Source organism: Miniopterus schreibersii (assembly GCF_964146895.1).
Source record: "Miniopterus schreibersii genome assembly, chromosome: 19".
Taxonomy (NCBI): domain Eukaryota; kingdom Metazoa; phylum Chordata; class Mammalia; order Chiroptera; family Miniopteridae; genus Miniopterus; species Miniopterus schreibersii.
The window spans coordinates 24726951-24743288 of record NC_138119.1 but is presented as its reverse complement, the minus strand read 5'-3'; the positions used below and the strand labels follow the sequence as shown (position 1 = coordinate 24743288).

At 46.8% G+C, this 16338-nt stretch overlaps 1 protein-coding gene across 1 annotated transcript in view; it reads right to left on the bottom strand.

Moving 5' to 3' along the window:
* The window catches only part of PTPN14 (protein tyrosine phosphatase non-receptor type 14), a 148940-nt gene that overhangs the window by 39581 nt on the left and 93021 nt on the right, over positions 1–16338 (bottom strand). Inside the window, exons 5-8 of the mRNA XM_081121554.1 lie at positions 10252–10349; positions 7896–7963; positions 2554–2624; positions 1483–1570 (exon numbers count right to left, since the gene is read on the bottom strand). Of these exons, the coding sequence (XP_080977680.1) occupies positions 1483–1570; positions 2554–2624; positions 7896–7963; positions 10252–10349 (325 nt within the window). The remainder of the gene's footprint in view (positions 1–1482; positions 1571–2553; positions 2625–7895; positions 7964–10251; positions 10350–16338) is intronic.

Genomic DNA, 16338 nt, shown 5'->3' with positions numbered 1-16338 from the left:
AAGGGCCTGCCTCACCACAGTCTGTCCCTGCACACTGTCCTGCCTGCTGCTTTCCCACTGTCTCGGTGCCAGCCGCGTCACTGCCCCACTGGTACCGCTGACCCACCCATCACCTCTGGGTTGCCAGGAATCATGTGGTCTGTAGGTGGTCACCTTAGTCATGAACAGATATGTGGGGGGGGGAGGAAAACGGAAAAAGAAACCCAGCTAATTGACGCCCACAGGCTGTGAGTCAGCAATGCCTGCCTGCCTACTCGCAGTAAGGTACAGTGTCCCCTCTGGACTTTCCCACTAAAGAACATACTGGAAAGCTCATCGGAACCAAGCACAGTGGATTTCAGCACTACCTCCACTGCCCCTGCTTCCCACAATTCAGAAGCACTAAAAACAAGCAAGCAAATGACCACAACAAAACCCCCAACTTCCAGGGACTGGGAGTCAGTCTTCTAGGAGTGGAGAAAAGTCTACTCTGTTTCCAGGACCCAAAATATCACGACTATCTATGGGCTGCTGAAATGTAAGTGGGATGCAGATGGCTTCGAACGCATTATTGCAAGGAAAATGGATTACAGCCCTACAAAGGGCGGCCATGAGAGAAGCAAAAGAAAATTAAACAAATCTGAAAAAGAGCCATTTAGCCCTTTCCGCAAGCTGCGGCCACCCCGCGCAATTCCGCTGGATGCACACGGGCGGTTCTCATTAAGGCAAATGGCAAATGCACAACAGAGGAGGAACAGAACACGTCTAAAGCAGGCCGTGGGGCCAGTCTGCAGCGGAGCGTCTGTGCTCAAACGGCAGACGGCTCCCAGACTGCTGAAATGTGCCCGTTGCTTTAGGTTTCTGATAAAAACTCCATCCTTCGCAAAGTTGGTAAGCAGAGAGGGGAAAATGAGTTTGGGTCACGGGCTCAGCTCTATAAACGTCTGTGCACCACAATCCCCACCACACTCACTTCAGGAGGTGGATTTTTTTGCAAAGGAGGTGACACACTGTAAGAGATTCCTGGGTGTAGTTTCCAGAGAGCGCCCACCTCTGAGGCTCTATAGGACGGGAGAGAGAAAGCATGAGTGCGTAAAGGAAATGTTTCACTCTGTGCCAGAAACCATCTCTGTGCCAGCGTAAAAGAAGAGGCGCGAGGCTAAGTATGGGGCAGAAACCTGGGGGGGGGTCTCTCTATTAGGCACAGATGACCTCAGCTCCTCAGCTCCTGGTGAGACTGGAGGTGTGCCTTGCTCCCTTCACCATGCAGGATTGGCTGGTGTTTGGCACTCACTCAGACTGCCGAAATCCATGGAAAGATTCAAAATCTCTTAGTTACAAAAAAATCTTTGCTTTACTCAAGTAAGCTGATTGCCAACTAATGCCACGTGGCAGACAGAAAGCCAAGCCGGCCTGCTGCTATCAACACCGGTTTTCCAAATGCCCGTGCCCTTCTCAGAAGGCTGACCCAAGGCCAGGCCAGGCCAGGCCAGGATATGCTACCTTCACAGGGAAGATTTCCTGCCCGAATCCATCCAAACGCTCCACTTCATTGATGTACATGAGCTCAGCTTCGGCTGGCAGGATTCCACTGAAACCAAAAAGCACGAAAGGAGGAAACAGTTAAGGGCGAACCAAGTCAGGGGAAGATCCCACCCTCCCGATGGCACATTCCAGAGCTGTGGTTTAGCTGCTGTTCTGGGAAGAGCAATCACCACCTAACCATGAGGGCAGGTGCAGGGTGAAGTAACTCATTAACATATTCCCCCGTAGCCCTGTGTTTGCCAGGCAGTAATAAGAGGAAGGTGAAGTATTTAATGAAGAGCCACAGCCCTGTAAAGCCTAAATCATTCTTTCAGACGCCCCTAAAAATAACGCTGCCTGCTTTAAAAAAAAAAGTTTCTCTCCCACCTGGGAAAAACATCGCAACTATTAAAACTTTAAAGGAAAAAACAATAAAAAGTTTATGAGGCTGATATTTTGGGAGCCAAGTGGCCAAGATGAGAGACCCTAGGACCACTGCACAGACCCTCTGAGGTCGGAAGGGAAGGGTGTCGGTTTCCCATTGTTCCCAAAGAGAAGGGTGCCTGTTTCCCATTGTTTCCGAAGAGCTCCAAGCAGTCCAGACACCAAGCGCTCTGGGCTTTCTTAAAGTCACCACCTTCTACCCTCGTGATCTTCACTTTCCCACCCAAAGTAGCTCTTTTCTGTCGTCACTCTTAGCACAAGCAGTCCAGGCTTCCCAGGCCTGGCAAGAGACTTTTAGGAAGGTCACAAAGAAAAATTCTCCCAGCCACCAACTCCACATCTGTGTGGGCTTGCAGGTACAGAGGAAGAAATGGGGAAATATAAGGGAGAAAGAGAGAACAAAAAAAAGACAGGGGGAGAGGGAGGGAAGACAAGCAGCACAGATCTACACACCCCTCTCAGAGCAGAGCTGGACCACAGGCTGAAAGAAATAAAGCTGGGTGGACTCAAGCCAGGGGCTGGGGGTGGGGGGCCAAAAGCCTCCTGCCATGGACGGGACAGCGGCTGTGTGCTGGGCCGGGCAGCCCTGCCCTTGGCCGGCCTTACCTGTGGGCTTTGTGCTCTTGGGCTACCTTCTGTGTCAGCTCCTCCAGCACAGCCTCTTCCAGGGCCAAATCCTAACAAAACAAAATGCAGCGAAGGTCATTTATTATTCTGCTTCCACCGTCTGTAGGCATCCCCACTGGCCTCATTTCCTCAGGCCCCCCTTTACTCCCTTGAACTCAAGGCTGTACTTTTCAGGGCTGGGGGTTCATTTTTACTTTTCTAATGTGGCTCCCCACTGTAAGTTAGCCTATTTTAAAGCATATTTGGGGTTGCCACCTGAATTATCTAGGGTCTGGGAATAGCTCTTCCTTCATTCACTTGCGTCTTCGCTATCTGCCTGCCTCTCAGACTCACTTTTATTGAAAATGCTCTCTAAATACGTACATGTCTTTAACCAGATGAGTTTCCAGGGCATCATGCCTTCAAAAGCTGAGCTAGGAAGGGACTGTGCCACCTGGCCTCTCTGTCCACCACCACGACACCAGCAAACCAAGTCATAGCCACCTGCTCATCCCAACGTTACTTGATGGAGCCTTTGGGAGTCAAAGAGGCCAGGACAGCTAACATGCCTCCAGGGATATCTGTCAGGTAACAGCTGTGTAGCTGACCAGATGGTGTCCCGGCCAACTGGAACCCAGGCCCCTAGGACTGGTGGTGAGCTAGCTCCCATGGAATTAGAGCCAATTACTCACGTCTCTCCCCAACTCCCCTTCAGTGCTGCAGGGAGTGTTTACAGGGCTTGTTAAACATTTACCAGCAAAGCTCTGTCTGCGACGGAGAGATGGAGTCTAGAGGAATATATCCCAGACAGGGGGACCAGAGAACTGGCTCCTGAGGCATTAACACACAGCAATTCTAGAGCTTGTGGTGGTCTGGGGAGGCTCAAGCTATGGGGCCAGCTGCCTCCAGCCTTCCCAGCACTAAGCAGGGTACAGATGTGCACCACTCTCCTCTGAGCTCCGAGGGGTTGTCAGAAGGGGCCCTGTGCTGTGTGTCCTGGTGAGGCCCTCTGGGGCTCGTCCAAACATTGGGGGTGGGGGTATGCGGCCGATGTTTGGGCAGGAAACATCCAAAATGCCTCATTCTCTTGATTCTAAAGTACCATTTATATAAAGATCACCTCCAATTTAACAACTTTTCATTGATGAAACACTACCCCCAAAAAGGTATGCCTCAAAACTACAAAGAAATATCCTATCTTCAATTATGAAAGCATTAAACTCAGCATTTTCTAGAGCTGGAGAATGGGAATGTAACTATACCCTGGATTTCTTAGCTCTGCAGATGGTCATGAGAAGCCTTAGAGAAGATGGAGAGAATTACTAGCAGTTCTTATTTTTCATGTGTTAACTGATTAATTTGCCGTTTCCTGTTTAGCCATCCACTGAAATGACTCCAGGCCTTGGTAGGAAACAAGCTCAACATTTTCAGTTTTATGCTGTGGAGTAACAAAGACACCACATGGCTTAGATTTAGCTCTGTGTGTGCATCTAGGCATTGAGTCGTAGGAACACCCGATCCTAATTTTGAAAAGCTAATAAAAGGCCTGAGGCAAATAGAATAAAATAAAATAAAAGATTATGTGAAGATCAAAAAGTGCTCCATTGAACCTCTGCTTCCTTCTTTGAAAGGACGACACGTCCACAGGTACCCTCTGCTATTGTCCTCACTCGACAGCCTCAGTCTGTGTCCCGGCCTCCCTGAGGTATGGGCCCCGCCACGGGGACTGCGAGAGTGGCCCCGTGCCGATGAAAAGTGGCAGCGAGCGTGCCTGTACACAGCCGCACACCTGTGGAGCACCCTGTGTGTTTACCTTTGTTCTTTTCTCTGCTGCAGAAATGCCATTTGACAAATTCGGTTACTTTCTAAGATCAAACACAGCCATTCATCCCAGCTGCCCTCCCCCACCAAAGGAATGCATTCTTCTCTTTGAAAGCTCCAGTGGAACCAAGCAGGAAGTTTACAACCTGCCGTGGCTCCCCACTGCCTGCTCAATTAGGTCAACACCTGGGCCTGGCATTCAGACCACTCCGCTGGGAGGGACCCAGCCTTCCCTTGCAGACCTCCTCTCTCCATGGCTCAAGGGCCCAGGCAAACCCCTTTTCCTAAGACAGGCTGCTTTTACATCTCCACTCACACTTGTGCCGACCTAGCCGGGAGAACCACCCTGACCCATCACACCACATCCTGTGAAATGCCACCCAGTCCTTCAGGACGCCTCTCAGGTACCGTTCCAGTGGCAGGGCGTCCGTATTTCCCGGAGCTGGATGTCAACTTTACCTCCCCTGGGCCTACCTGTCCCACTCTGTGTCTCTCTTAGAGCCCTTACCTCGTCTGCCTATGTCTTTCTTAAAATTATGTGTACACTCATCGTATCCTCTGTCCCAGTCGCTCTCCCTCTACCGGATTCTAGGCACCCAAGGGTCACCTGTTCTCCATGTCATTTCCAGGGACTATCGCAGGGCTTTTACACAATGCAGCTGATACCCTCTCAATATAACGTGATCAGTAAATGTTTATTAAACTCAACTCAACATGCAGCATGTAAGTTTCACATTGTCAAACAGGAGTTTTTAGCTGTGCAAAGCTGGTTGGTGACCGAGTGCACCACCTGCCTGCCCTCTGTCTGCTTACAGGAATGTTTTACTGTAAGCACAGTCTTCAGCACCCCTCTCCTTGCACAATGCAAACAGAATAATAAAGCTAGAAGTAACAATAATGATGCTAATGTGATGATGATGACGGCAACTAATAAACACTGTGAATTTACCACCTGTCAACTAAGCACCTCACAGGCATTCTCTCCTTTGATCTTCATGATCAAACTGGGCTTGTTATCCTCATTTTTAGATGAAAAAAAAAAGGTTAAATAACTTGCTCAAGTTCACACAGCCAGTAAGTGGCCCAGACAGGATGTGGGCACAAAGAAGGCTTGACCCGTACACTCGGAACCTCCTGACCACAGGCCACAGTGTGTCAAGGACAAGAGCGGGAGGCGGTGAAGATGCATGACTGATGGCAAGGCCTAGGAATGCTCCTGATTCAGATGTACGTGAGGACGCCAGCTCCTCGCCGCAGGATCTTCAGCCTGCCCCGCAGGACTGCCTGCGAGGATGGGGTGTTCTGTAGCCCAGCTTTCTGGCACGGTAGCCACAAGTCACATATGGCTATTGGGGGCTTTTTCAATAGAGCTAATGCAACTGAGGAACTAGATTCTAAATTTAAATGTTAATTAATTTAAATTTGAATGTAAATAGCCAATGGGTCACTACTAGCTACTACCCTGAAGAGGGAAGTTTTTGATCCAAGAATAACATCAGTATTTGTCTGTCTGTGGTGAGACGGAGCAAGGCCTATGCCGTTTAAATATCAGATGTGCTCAGAGCCCAGTGGAGATAGTCATATCCTAAAAAAGGCGCGATGCACAAAGTAATGTCTTTACTGCTTCATTCTTTAACTTGCCAAGGCGTTGTACCATCTACAAACTCATAAACATCCTGCTGATAGCCACCTTCGAAAATTCTAAATAGCACCCAAGCAGAGGCTCTGTGATCAAGATGGTTATTGAGAGAAAGGTGGGGGGAAAAAATTGTAGAAAGCTATCAACCTAATTCATTGCCTCCATCTGAGACTAAAAATGCACATGTTCTAAAATTCTAAGGTACGAGCTTCACTTCCCTCCCGCCAAGCATCCTGAAGAACACTCTGGCTTTTCAGGGAGCTTCTGAGATGTCGGAGATGTTGATTCAGGCACATAGACACTAAATCCTGTTAAGAGTCTCTGTGCTGAGTAACACGGTAATCTCTCCGAATGGAGGTTGATTTAACGGTAGATTAGTAAGGCATAAAAAAGAGCAGGCCTGGCACAGAAAACTGCTGTTTTCTTAGAGGGAAAATGCATAAGGATAAAGCTATTCATGCAAAGCTAGACATCATGCAGGATTCCCCTAACTTCCAAAAATAAGGTCAGTTTTGGACCAATTTAAATTCATCCCATGCACTGATTATAGGTAATAACTGCCGCCTACCTTCTCCTAGGCTCTCAAAACCTTTGTCACCAGACACCCGACTTTCTCCCTGATGCCACAGCCGGTTAGATACCAAGTTCTACCCATTTTACTTCCAAAACATCTCTTGCTTTGCTTTGTTCACTGCTCACACTTAATTCACATCTCCTGCCAAGAACACCACAACAGATTCTCATCTGACCTGCTGCTCCCACAAACGGTCTCATTGCTCCACTCCAGCAGCTCTTAAAGTATGGGGTCTACACCCCCCTGGATGGAGCCAATGTGATCTAATTCCTCAGACGTTTTGGTCTCATCTGCCACCTTCAGGTCCCCTCTTGCACCGAGTGACAGTCCGACTGGCCAGCTGCCTCTTACCCACCCTGCCTCTGCTCCTTGCCTCTGTCTAGGTCATTCCTTGCTCCCTTCCTCTCTGCAATCCTGCCCATCCTTTAAGACGCAGCTCACACACCACTGGCCTGTAAACTTCCGACATCCCCCAAGCACGTGTAACCCTCTCCCCACATAAAATCCTGATGTGCTTTAATACACTTGACCCTGCGTTCGGATTTTGCAAACTTCCGATTGACTCAACCACTCCATTGTCTGTCTGAGAACAAGCACTGTTTCTTATACAACTTCGTCCCCCGGGGGTTTGTTACCCAGGTCAGTGCTTTGGGCCAAACAGTGAATCAAAACAGTAAGTGCAGACTGATTACGATTTCCAAAATCCGAGCCAGAACGCTGGAGTGGGCAGAGCTCTGACCTAACAGGGCTCTTCGACTGTCTTAATCCTTTCTCATTAAAACTCTTCTCATTTACCCCAAAACTACCAAAAAAATAAACAATCAAACATTCCCCAGGGATTAAAACCTAGCCTCATCTCTAATTTAACCCAAGAATGGGCATTTCGCTTTACAACTCATTCAACAGACTTTTATGAGCACAGGCCAAATGCCAGAAGAGAGAGGGTCCCAGCTTGAGGACCATGAAGCTGACATTCTAATCGGGGGTGGGGGGAGAGGAGTTCAGATACTGAGAGCTCTGTTTTTAATCTTCAGAATCAAACTGGTTATAGTCTCCAAAATCACAGTGTAGTGGTAATGGCACTGGGGTGGGGGGTGGGGGGGGGGGCCGAGAAGTGTCTTGAGAAGGAAGGAAGAAGCATCATCTTTTCTTTTTCATTGTTTTACAAAATTGTCCATACTTCACAAATTCATAGACTTTCCTCCCCAGGAAATGTGTGTGTGTCAAATACCCTGAGATTTCCAAAGGAAAGAATTAAACATCCAAAGAAGGCAGAAAATTCACTGAGAAAAAGGACATCATACTTACCATAGGAAACAACACATATTCTCTGAGGAAATCTTGAGAATCAAACTGGTTATAGTCTCCAAAATCAGCTGAAAAGAAGAAAAGGGAAAGGGGTAATGATTTCACTTTTTACATGAAATTGAAGATGGAACAAAACAGGGTGAGCGGATCACATTTATTCTTCCCGCAGCATCCTATTTCTGCACTATTATAAAATAAAACAGTGCCGAGATGTGTTGCTGTTACCATGTTTACTTAGCAGTGCTGTAATACCAGCATGTGAGCAATGCCGCACGATTTTCTAGAAAGAATGGGGGAAATCTGAAAGTGATTCCTAAGCTATTTTTAAAACTTAAACCAAACCTATATTTATCTTCTCGTTAAATACGCTTCAACGCAGACCTTCAGAATATCTGCCAAGGGGACTTTCTAACTCAGGGTTCATTTGGGGACCTGAAGAGCCAACCCCATCTGTCTCTCTTCATATATTTGCAGCTGGAAATTCCCACTGTAAATCACCCTTGGCAAGCAACCCTGCAAATCTTTATACCTCCTACTAAATGTCTTCACAGGCTGCAAGATGCCAAAAATTCTGTTTTGTCCTGTTTTCATCTCACCATCTCACCATGCTATGTCTGAGCCTGTGCAAAAGGAACACAGTGAGCCTGTATCACAGATCTATAAATCTATTGCTTCTGGTTCCACTTACTCTCCAAAAAGAATCAAAGCAACATGAAGTTTAATTTCACATAAAAGATTTAGCATCAGGTAGAAACGGATTCTGGTAACTTTGAGATAACAAGAGACAGTGCCAGGATCCACACAAAAGGCCAGTGGGGAGACAGTTCCCAGAAGGCGAAGATGCACAGAGCTGGTTACCAACTAGGGGAGGCCTTCGGGGGTAGCCAAGATCACGTGCTCAGCCTGTGTTCAAGTCTGGTCCTCAGTCATCATATTTCATGGGGAGGTATCTCTGCTGATGTGTCTTCCTAATCGCCCACTAAGGCTCACGGGAAAATGATTTTACAAATGTTGCAGCTACAGCAGCTTTCATGAGACTGAAGAGGGGTCAGTGAGAAGGGAGTCCAGAGTAAGTCCACCACCTTCCTTCAGCCTAAAAGCTATCGCCGGGCTCTTCCCCAATCCAGGATGCTGGCAATAAGCCCAATGACTGAAGAGTGGCGGGAGGGGGGGAAGAGAGGAAATAAAATAAACAGAAAAGAAAGCTTTTTCAAAGGAGAAAGATCCAATGTGAAGAGGAGGGACATACAGGATCTTCTCTCTCTTCTCCCCGCTAAGGCTGCCTTTTTCCATTATTTTAATGATTTTCTGTTATAACACACTGCTTATTCTGTTACATTGTTCTGGGCACTGTTCCTTCCTTTTCCGGTCTTTAAGTGGACAGATGGGACACAACGTGTTCTCTGTCCTTCTATCCACAGGGTAACAACAGAAGCGAACTAGGCATTGTACAGCTAACAGAAACCACTAACCTGCTAATTCCCTGGAATGAAAGAGGTCAAGGGAAGGCTGCCTCTATGGACATTTTGGAACCCAAAAGATTCAACTGCAGTTCAGAGTTTGGGATGGGAAGTTCATTCACAGCTTCTAAAATAACAGCCCACACAGCAAGGACTGGCAGGTTAGCTAACATCTGGACGTTAACTGATTTTAAAGAAAATAATGACTGAAAGGAAAACACGTTTCTCTCTAAAAATTATACTGTCATGTTTTCAATATGACTCAAGACAATTAAGCTATCACTCCATAAACAGTAACATGGAAATACATGTAAAAAATTATGTAACATGTTATATAAGTATATGTAAAAAATATGTGCAACGATTTAGAGACGATAAAAAAGAGCTGTCTGATACATCTAAGTAGGCTAGGTCGAAAGATAAATGTAGCCCAATACCCGTTTGTTGTTTCACATTACAACTGTGCATTTTCAATTTCTCTCTTTCACTGTATAAAGAATAAGTTATACTGTGATGTTTAAAGCTCTCACACTTGAAACTGATGTGAAAGTCACACAGCCACAGCAGCAAGCCACAAAGTATGACCACATTGGGCAGTGGAATAATTCTGAGAAAATGTCCCACAAACCCTGAAATGTAGCTTTAATTAAAGGCAGGATGAAAGGGGCTATTCTTTCAAATAAAACTGAGATTATACAAGCAGGGGCAATTTGCAAACAGCTTTGAGAAACCCACCATCCTGCCGCAAACATCACTTACTCTGCATTTTTAACGTAAGATATCTTGACATGAAAAGGGAGAGTTACTAAGGGATCTTTAAGTAACTTTCACGTTTCCTTCCCAGAGCCGGCAAATAGACGATGGGACGTCCCACTCCGGTCATCGCTGTCTCTTACCTTGCACAGCTAGGCCGGCCAGCCGAATCACCTGTTCCAACGTGCACCGCAATCGCCCCTCGAGCACGTCTTTTTTCACTTGCAGGTAATACTGATACCTGGTTCATGGGAACAGAGGAACAAATAACCCTAAAAAACACATACTTGGAATACAGTCCCACAACACCGACGTCTCTCGATGTGAAACCTTGTGTCCACAGCAGGATACACAGGTGATGCTGATAAAGGTCAGCGCTCTGAAAGGTGGGAAGTGACCCCTGCCTGTGTTTATCTTCGTTTGATGTGGCAGGTGCCACATCCCGTTCATTCTGAGCTGGAGAGCATTCTCATCAGATCATCCCATCGTGGGCCAGCAGCATGAACCCCTGATAAGGACCAGTTAGTTCTTCATAACAGGGACCGAGAATGAAAGTGCTTTTCCACACCTGGGCGCCCACACAACACAGCCGCCAGAGCCACATTCAACAATGTGCTTCCTGAATGAGTTCTGGAAACACACCTTTTTTTTTTAACACAAAAGTTTGGGTAGGATAGATCACAAATAGGCCGAATACTTGGAATTCTGCTAATGAATGGGATAAAACTCTTCAGAGCCAGGCTGGCCTGACGCATCTGTGACTCATAAAAATCGAATCTAATGCAATACTGAGCCTTCCAACCCTAAGTTCATCCTCAAACCAGCAAACTGCAGACAGACAGAATGTGTCCATACACAACCTCAAACCTCAGGCTAGACCAGTGTTCTCAGCAGCTAATACAGTGTATTGTTTCCTTGCCAATAAAACTGCACTCTGAAAATTACCTAAACACTTCGAAATCTCCACCCCAAACCTTTATTTCCCAGGACTCCACTTCCTTTGACCAACCTCTTAAAATACAGTCACCTCTACAACGGTCAGGCTCTTCCAGCATTAATTCTTGGCCAACACGAACCACCTTTTTGCTCCTGGTGACCATATAACTCTCTCTTTTTCTTAACTTTGGCATGCCAGGCAAGGCACGTCTGGAGTGACCCAAAGTCCAATTCCTTTGGAGAGAGGCAATCGGCACTGAGAGCTACTTATGGCTGGCCCTAGCTTGACATGGATATCCTTGCGTAGCGACCTGATGCCTGTTGGAGGGAATGACCAGGCTGTCTGTCCACTGCCGTGTTATCTGTACTTATTTCCTCTTGGGTCCACTGGACAGGGTAAATACAACCACGTCAGTCCTTGGTGGGAAAAACCTATACTAAATGAGAAGGACCACCACTGGGAGTCCTTTAAAAAGACTTTTTAGTCAAACTTAATACACAGCCCCGGCCTGTGTGGCTCAGTTAGTTGGATATCATCCTGCACCGAGGGGCTGCTGGTTCAATTCCTGGTCAGGGCACATGCCTGGGTTGCAGCTTGATCCCTGGTGGAGGGTGTGCAGGAGGCGGCTGATCAATACTGTGCTTTCACATCGATGTTTCTCTCTCTCCCTTCCTCTCTCTCTAAAAATCAATTTGAAAAACAAACACATACAACTTACTACATAACAGAAAAACAAACTATTTTTCCTACCTCCAACTCGCCTTTCAATTAAAATATTCATGATCATTTTACAGGGTCCACTAAGGGATGGACACTTTTACTTCCAGTCCACATCGCTTGACTAAATCCACTCATGTATATGCCATACTTACTAAGCCCTTCTTAAGTGGGCGCGAAGCCAGGGGGCATCCTGGAAGGGTCTGAGACAGGCGCCGCCTTGCAGGGATGCTCATTACCTCCTGACCACTGCCGTCGTGTTTCTCCATCTAGAGCACTATTAAGGGTTCAATTTTTAAGAACCCACGAGTAAAACATTCTAAAAGGTGTTATCCTGGCACTATCTGCCATATCCTGGCACCATCTGCACTAGAGCCTTTTTATGTGTCTCCTTGGAGGTAAAAATGATCAGCTGATACCGTTGGGAAAAGGCCATCGACTCATTAATCCACAGGATCCAGCAAAACAATAGTTCTAAGTGCTCTCGCCCTGCTGACCCCAAGTTCCCCCTGCAACTATTGTTTCTATAATTCATGAGCAACTCCCGTAACAGAACATCCCATCCCAGGCAACAGTGAATGCCTACCCACCAGGAGGGACACCAGGAGTGCTCCTGGTCATTCGGGTTGGATGGAGGTTGCACTGGGGTACAAAGCCGAGGAGCTGAAGGATGCAGCGCCCTTTCCCATGAGCCACCCAGACAAAGAGCAACCCGAGCGGCATTAATGATACGGTGGATGACCCCACGAGCTTGGGAATATCACTTCAGGAGACTGCAGAAATGAGAATGGAATTTGGGCCACTTTGGAAACTACTACATTTTTGCTCAAAAGGCACTTTTATAAACTATAATAATTCTATGCTAGATGAAGACTAAATTGGAGAATGTGAGCTGAACTTCTATTTCTAGCATGCTTGGTTTTTGCTTATTTCTGATTAGCAATTCGATTCTAACAGCAGGAGAATGGAAGAGCCGATCCTATTTTGGAAACATGCAATTTCATGGAAGTATACTCCACCCTGTCACAGCTCCGGGTGGAGGGGAAACGAAAAAAACCTGTTCCTCGTGCCAGGAAAGTAAGCCTTTGCCAACTTTCCAAAGGGATGCTCTTTGAAAACTCGAGTTCACAAGGAAAACTTTTTCATATTTTTCATATTCAGAGACCTGGAAGTCATCTGACTGCTGAGGTCCAATGACGGGTTTGAGGTTAGGACTCTTCCCACCCTTTAAGAACTGGTGACCACAACGATGCCTGTCGAATAAAGGTAAAATTTCTATACTCAAAGGTTTTTGTTTCGTTATGAATCTACAGAGAAGATTCATTTGTGGGTGAAATGCAGGTTTCTATGAGTGAAACAGAAAAGCCTTGCTGGTGATCAGTGCCACCAAACTCTACCACTAGAACAAAGAGTTACCATGAATCAGTCTCCGAAGTCTCATCAATCTGGACTATTTCTATCCACTCTCAAGAAAATAAGTGACTTTTCCGTGTTCCTTCCTCCACCTATGATTTTGAAAAGGAAGTTTTAAAAATGCAGCATCAGGTGAAGTCAACACAGAGCATTTATCCATTTCTGACAGTGGTATCCAAAAACTTTCCAAATTCCACTCCATAGCATTGCCCTCAACGTCTACAGATGCACTGCTACGATCTCCAACCTCTCTTTTTAATTCACACGTGAGGAATTTAGCTAAGCACTTCCTCAACTCTGTTTTACTTGCAGGTCTGTTAATACTTCTCGGGCTGAGAAATTCCACATCTGAAAGGCATGGACTGTGCGACCGCAGGACCCCCAATAAGACGTGAGGCACTCAGAGGCCGAGTTTGTGTTGGCTTTAAAATATTTCTCCCACCCCTCCCCCATGAGTGAAATATTCATTCCAAGTCCAGTTCAGCAGAAGTGCCTCACACAGGGCATAGTCAGGAAAATATGAAAGCCTTCAGATCTGATTTTGGTCATGCTTCCACCCAAGGACTCAACATCCTGAGCACAAGTCACAGGACAGTGGAGACAGGAGGGTGGGAGGCGATAATTACTGTTCCAAATATTTGCTGCTGCTTCTCCACTGGGCCTCCCCTCCGAGAGGGTCACACCTGCCTATCTCATTAACTCTGACTAGCTTTGGGATCCTCGAAATGGGGGTGGAAGTGACATGTGCCACTCTCGAGCAGAACCTTCTGACCGCATGCGTGCCAGGTTCCCATCTCCGTTTCCCCCGCCCTGAGACCTGCAGCGTCCAGGTAGGGGCTTCAGCTCGGTTAGCCTGAGCCAGGGAAAGAAGGCAGTGGACACGGCAGACACAGATGTGGGCAAGAAATAAGTATTTGACCTTGAAAACAACAGAGGTCTGGGGGTCAGTCGCAGCATGAGTTGGCCGAATTTATTTAATAAGGAAAGGATTTCAAAAGGTCCAACCCTTTCGTTTTTAGACAAGGGAACTGCGTTGAGGGAGAATGGCTTGCCCAAGGTAACACAGCCTTGAAGGTGGGCCAGACGGACCAGAGCGGGAGCTCTTTGTCTGCAGGGCAGCCACCCAGGCGATGGGAGTGGGATCTGATTCCCAGCCATCAAAGGCAAGTCATCAGTTTCATGGAAGTCTAAAATAAACATGAAAATAAAAACACCACTACCTGGTGCTTTTTATGATCCAATGCTCCTAAGAAAGGACTTCACTAACCAAGCTGCCCTTCCTTGCCCATCAGATTGTCTGGGCTACAGCGTACGAAGCATACACTGACATGGGAAACTGTTCTGTTAAAACCCCATACAGGACACATTTCATAAGCTGGCCCATGGGTAATTCAGATCTGTTTTTTCTCAAGGCAACAGCCTCTGAGAGAGTTCTCTCTCCTCCCCCAGAGGTAGAGGAAGGGAAAGAAGATGGAACCATGCATCCTAATTACTTGTTAACAACTTTATGAGACGTATAGAAGGATAAAGTAAAATCTAGAGATTGAGGTCTCTGATTGGAGGCTCCTGTCTAGAAGGACAGGCTATGACCAGAAGCAGGTGCAAACTGGGCCCATAAGTGTATGAATTTCCAAATGCAGATTTTTTAAAAAATAAACAGCCATTCATCAGTGTCCCACACAGTCTTTACTGACTCTGGCATTGAGTAAAGATACTTCTATATCATGGGTCAAAGTTGACCAGGCTCCGTTCTGTTGCTACCGTAACAACACTCGAAGTTGTATGGCCAGCACACACTGCCCATCCATTACTCGCTTTACCCATTGCCCAGGAGATCTGAGACAAAATGCAAACGCTCTTTCACAGTTAAAAGCAGGCTAGTGAAGGCGCTGTGTAAGCTGTAACCACAGACCTGCCGTATCAGTGCTATTATCAGGCAGCTCGGTCTGCCTTGCCCTTCTCTGCAGTTCAAGGTTGGTCAAATCAACTTATCTCTGCCCATGTGCCTGGTCAGTAGAGATGTGACAATTTAGAGAGAGGGGGCATATCAATACCACCCTTAAATTCCTCAGTCTGTGAAGCCTTTCTATAAAAGTACTGGGGTGAGAGGGGGGAGAAATTTTTTTTTATTGTTATTAAGAAAAGGGTAAGAATATTTTTTTAATTGATTTTAAAGAGAGAGAAAGAAAGGGGGGAGAGAGGGGCAGGGAGGGAGGGCAGGAGGGAGAGAGAGAAACATCTATTTATTGTTCCACTCATTTATGCATTTACTGGTTGATTCTTGTACGTGCCCTGAGCAGGGATCGAACCCACAACCTTGGAGTATCAGGTTACCCTCAGTTGGAAGACGCTCTAACCAACTGAGCTCCCCGGCCAGGGCAGAAGGGTGAGACTTTAAATGCCTGTTTCTCACTAGAAAATCTCCTTTACAATCGGCAGTATCGGAAGGACCTTGCTAGAATATGCTGGCACCCAGGTTCCCCGAGGCCAGTGTAGTCTGTACCAAAACACTCACACTGCTTTCTGGTTGATAATATATTGGGGGAAGGGGGGAGTGGATAAATGTTTCTCTACTAGAAAAGACAAAAAAAGAGGGGACAGAGGACACGCTGTCCTAGGATTCTGGGCACAGGACAGCAATGGAGCATAATTTTAACTCTTAGATGGACAGAGATACCGACAGGAGAGAAACAGCACATTCCAGCCATTCCGAAGGGTGTTCACGGCTGTAAATCCAGATAATGGACAGCGCGGCCCAGCCCGTTCCCCGTCTGCCGGGACCAGATAAACAGTCCGCAGGCGGGCGCGCAACCAGACAAACCTGACCGCCTCCCTCCCTCTGTCCCTCTCCCCTCCAAAGCCCTGAGCAGATTTCCAGTCTCTGATTCTTCGGGTGTCATAAGGTGGTTGGTACCTGGCCGGTGCACTATCCACAAGCTTCTGTATTTAATGAGTGTTCAAGTTGACGGTCAATAAAAACTGCGTCGTCAAGCACACTAGGAAGCCAAGCCTCCCGCAACTATGCAAAAATTGAAATAACCCCACGGGGGAGAGAAGAAAACAAAAAGGCTACAACTATAACTCGACAAAGATCACCTTAAAAGGGAAAGTTTTCCTGCTGGCCTTTTTCACACCACAAGCCAAAACACGTGCGTGTGTGAAA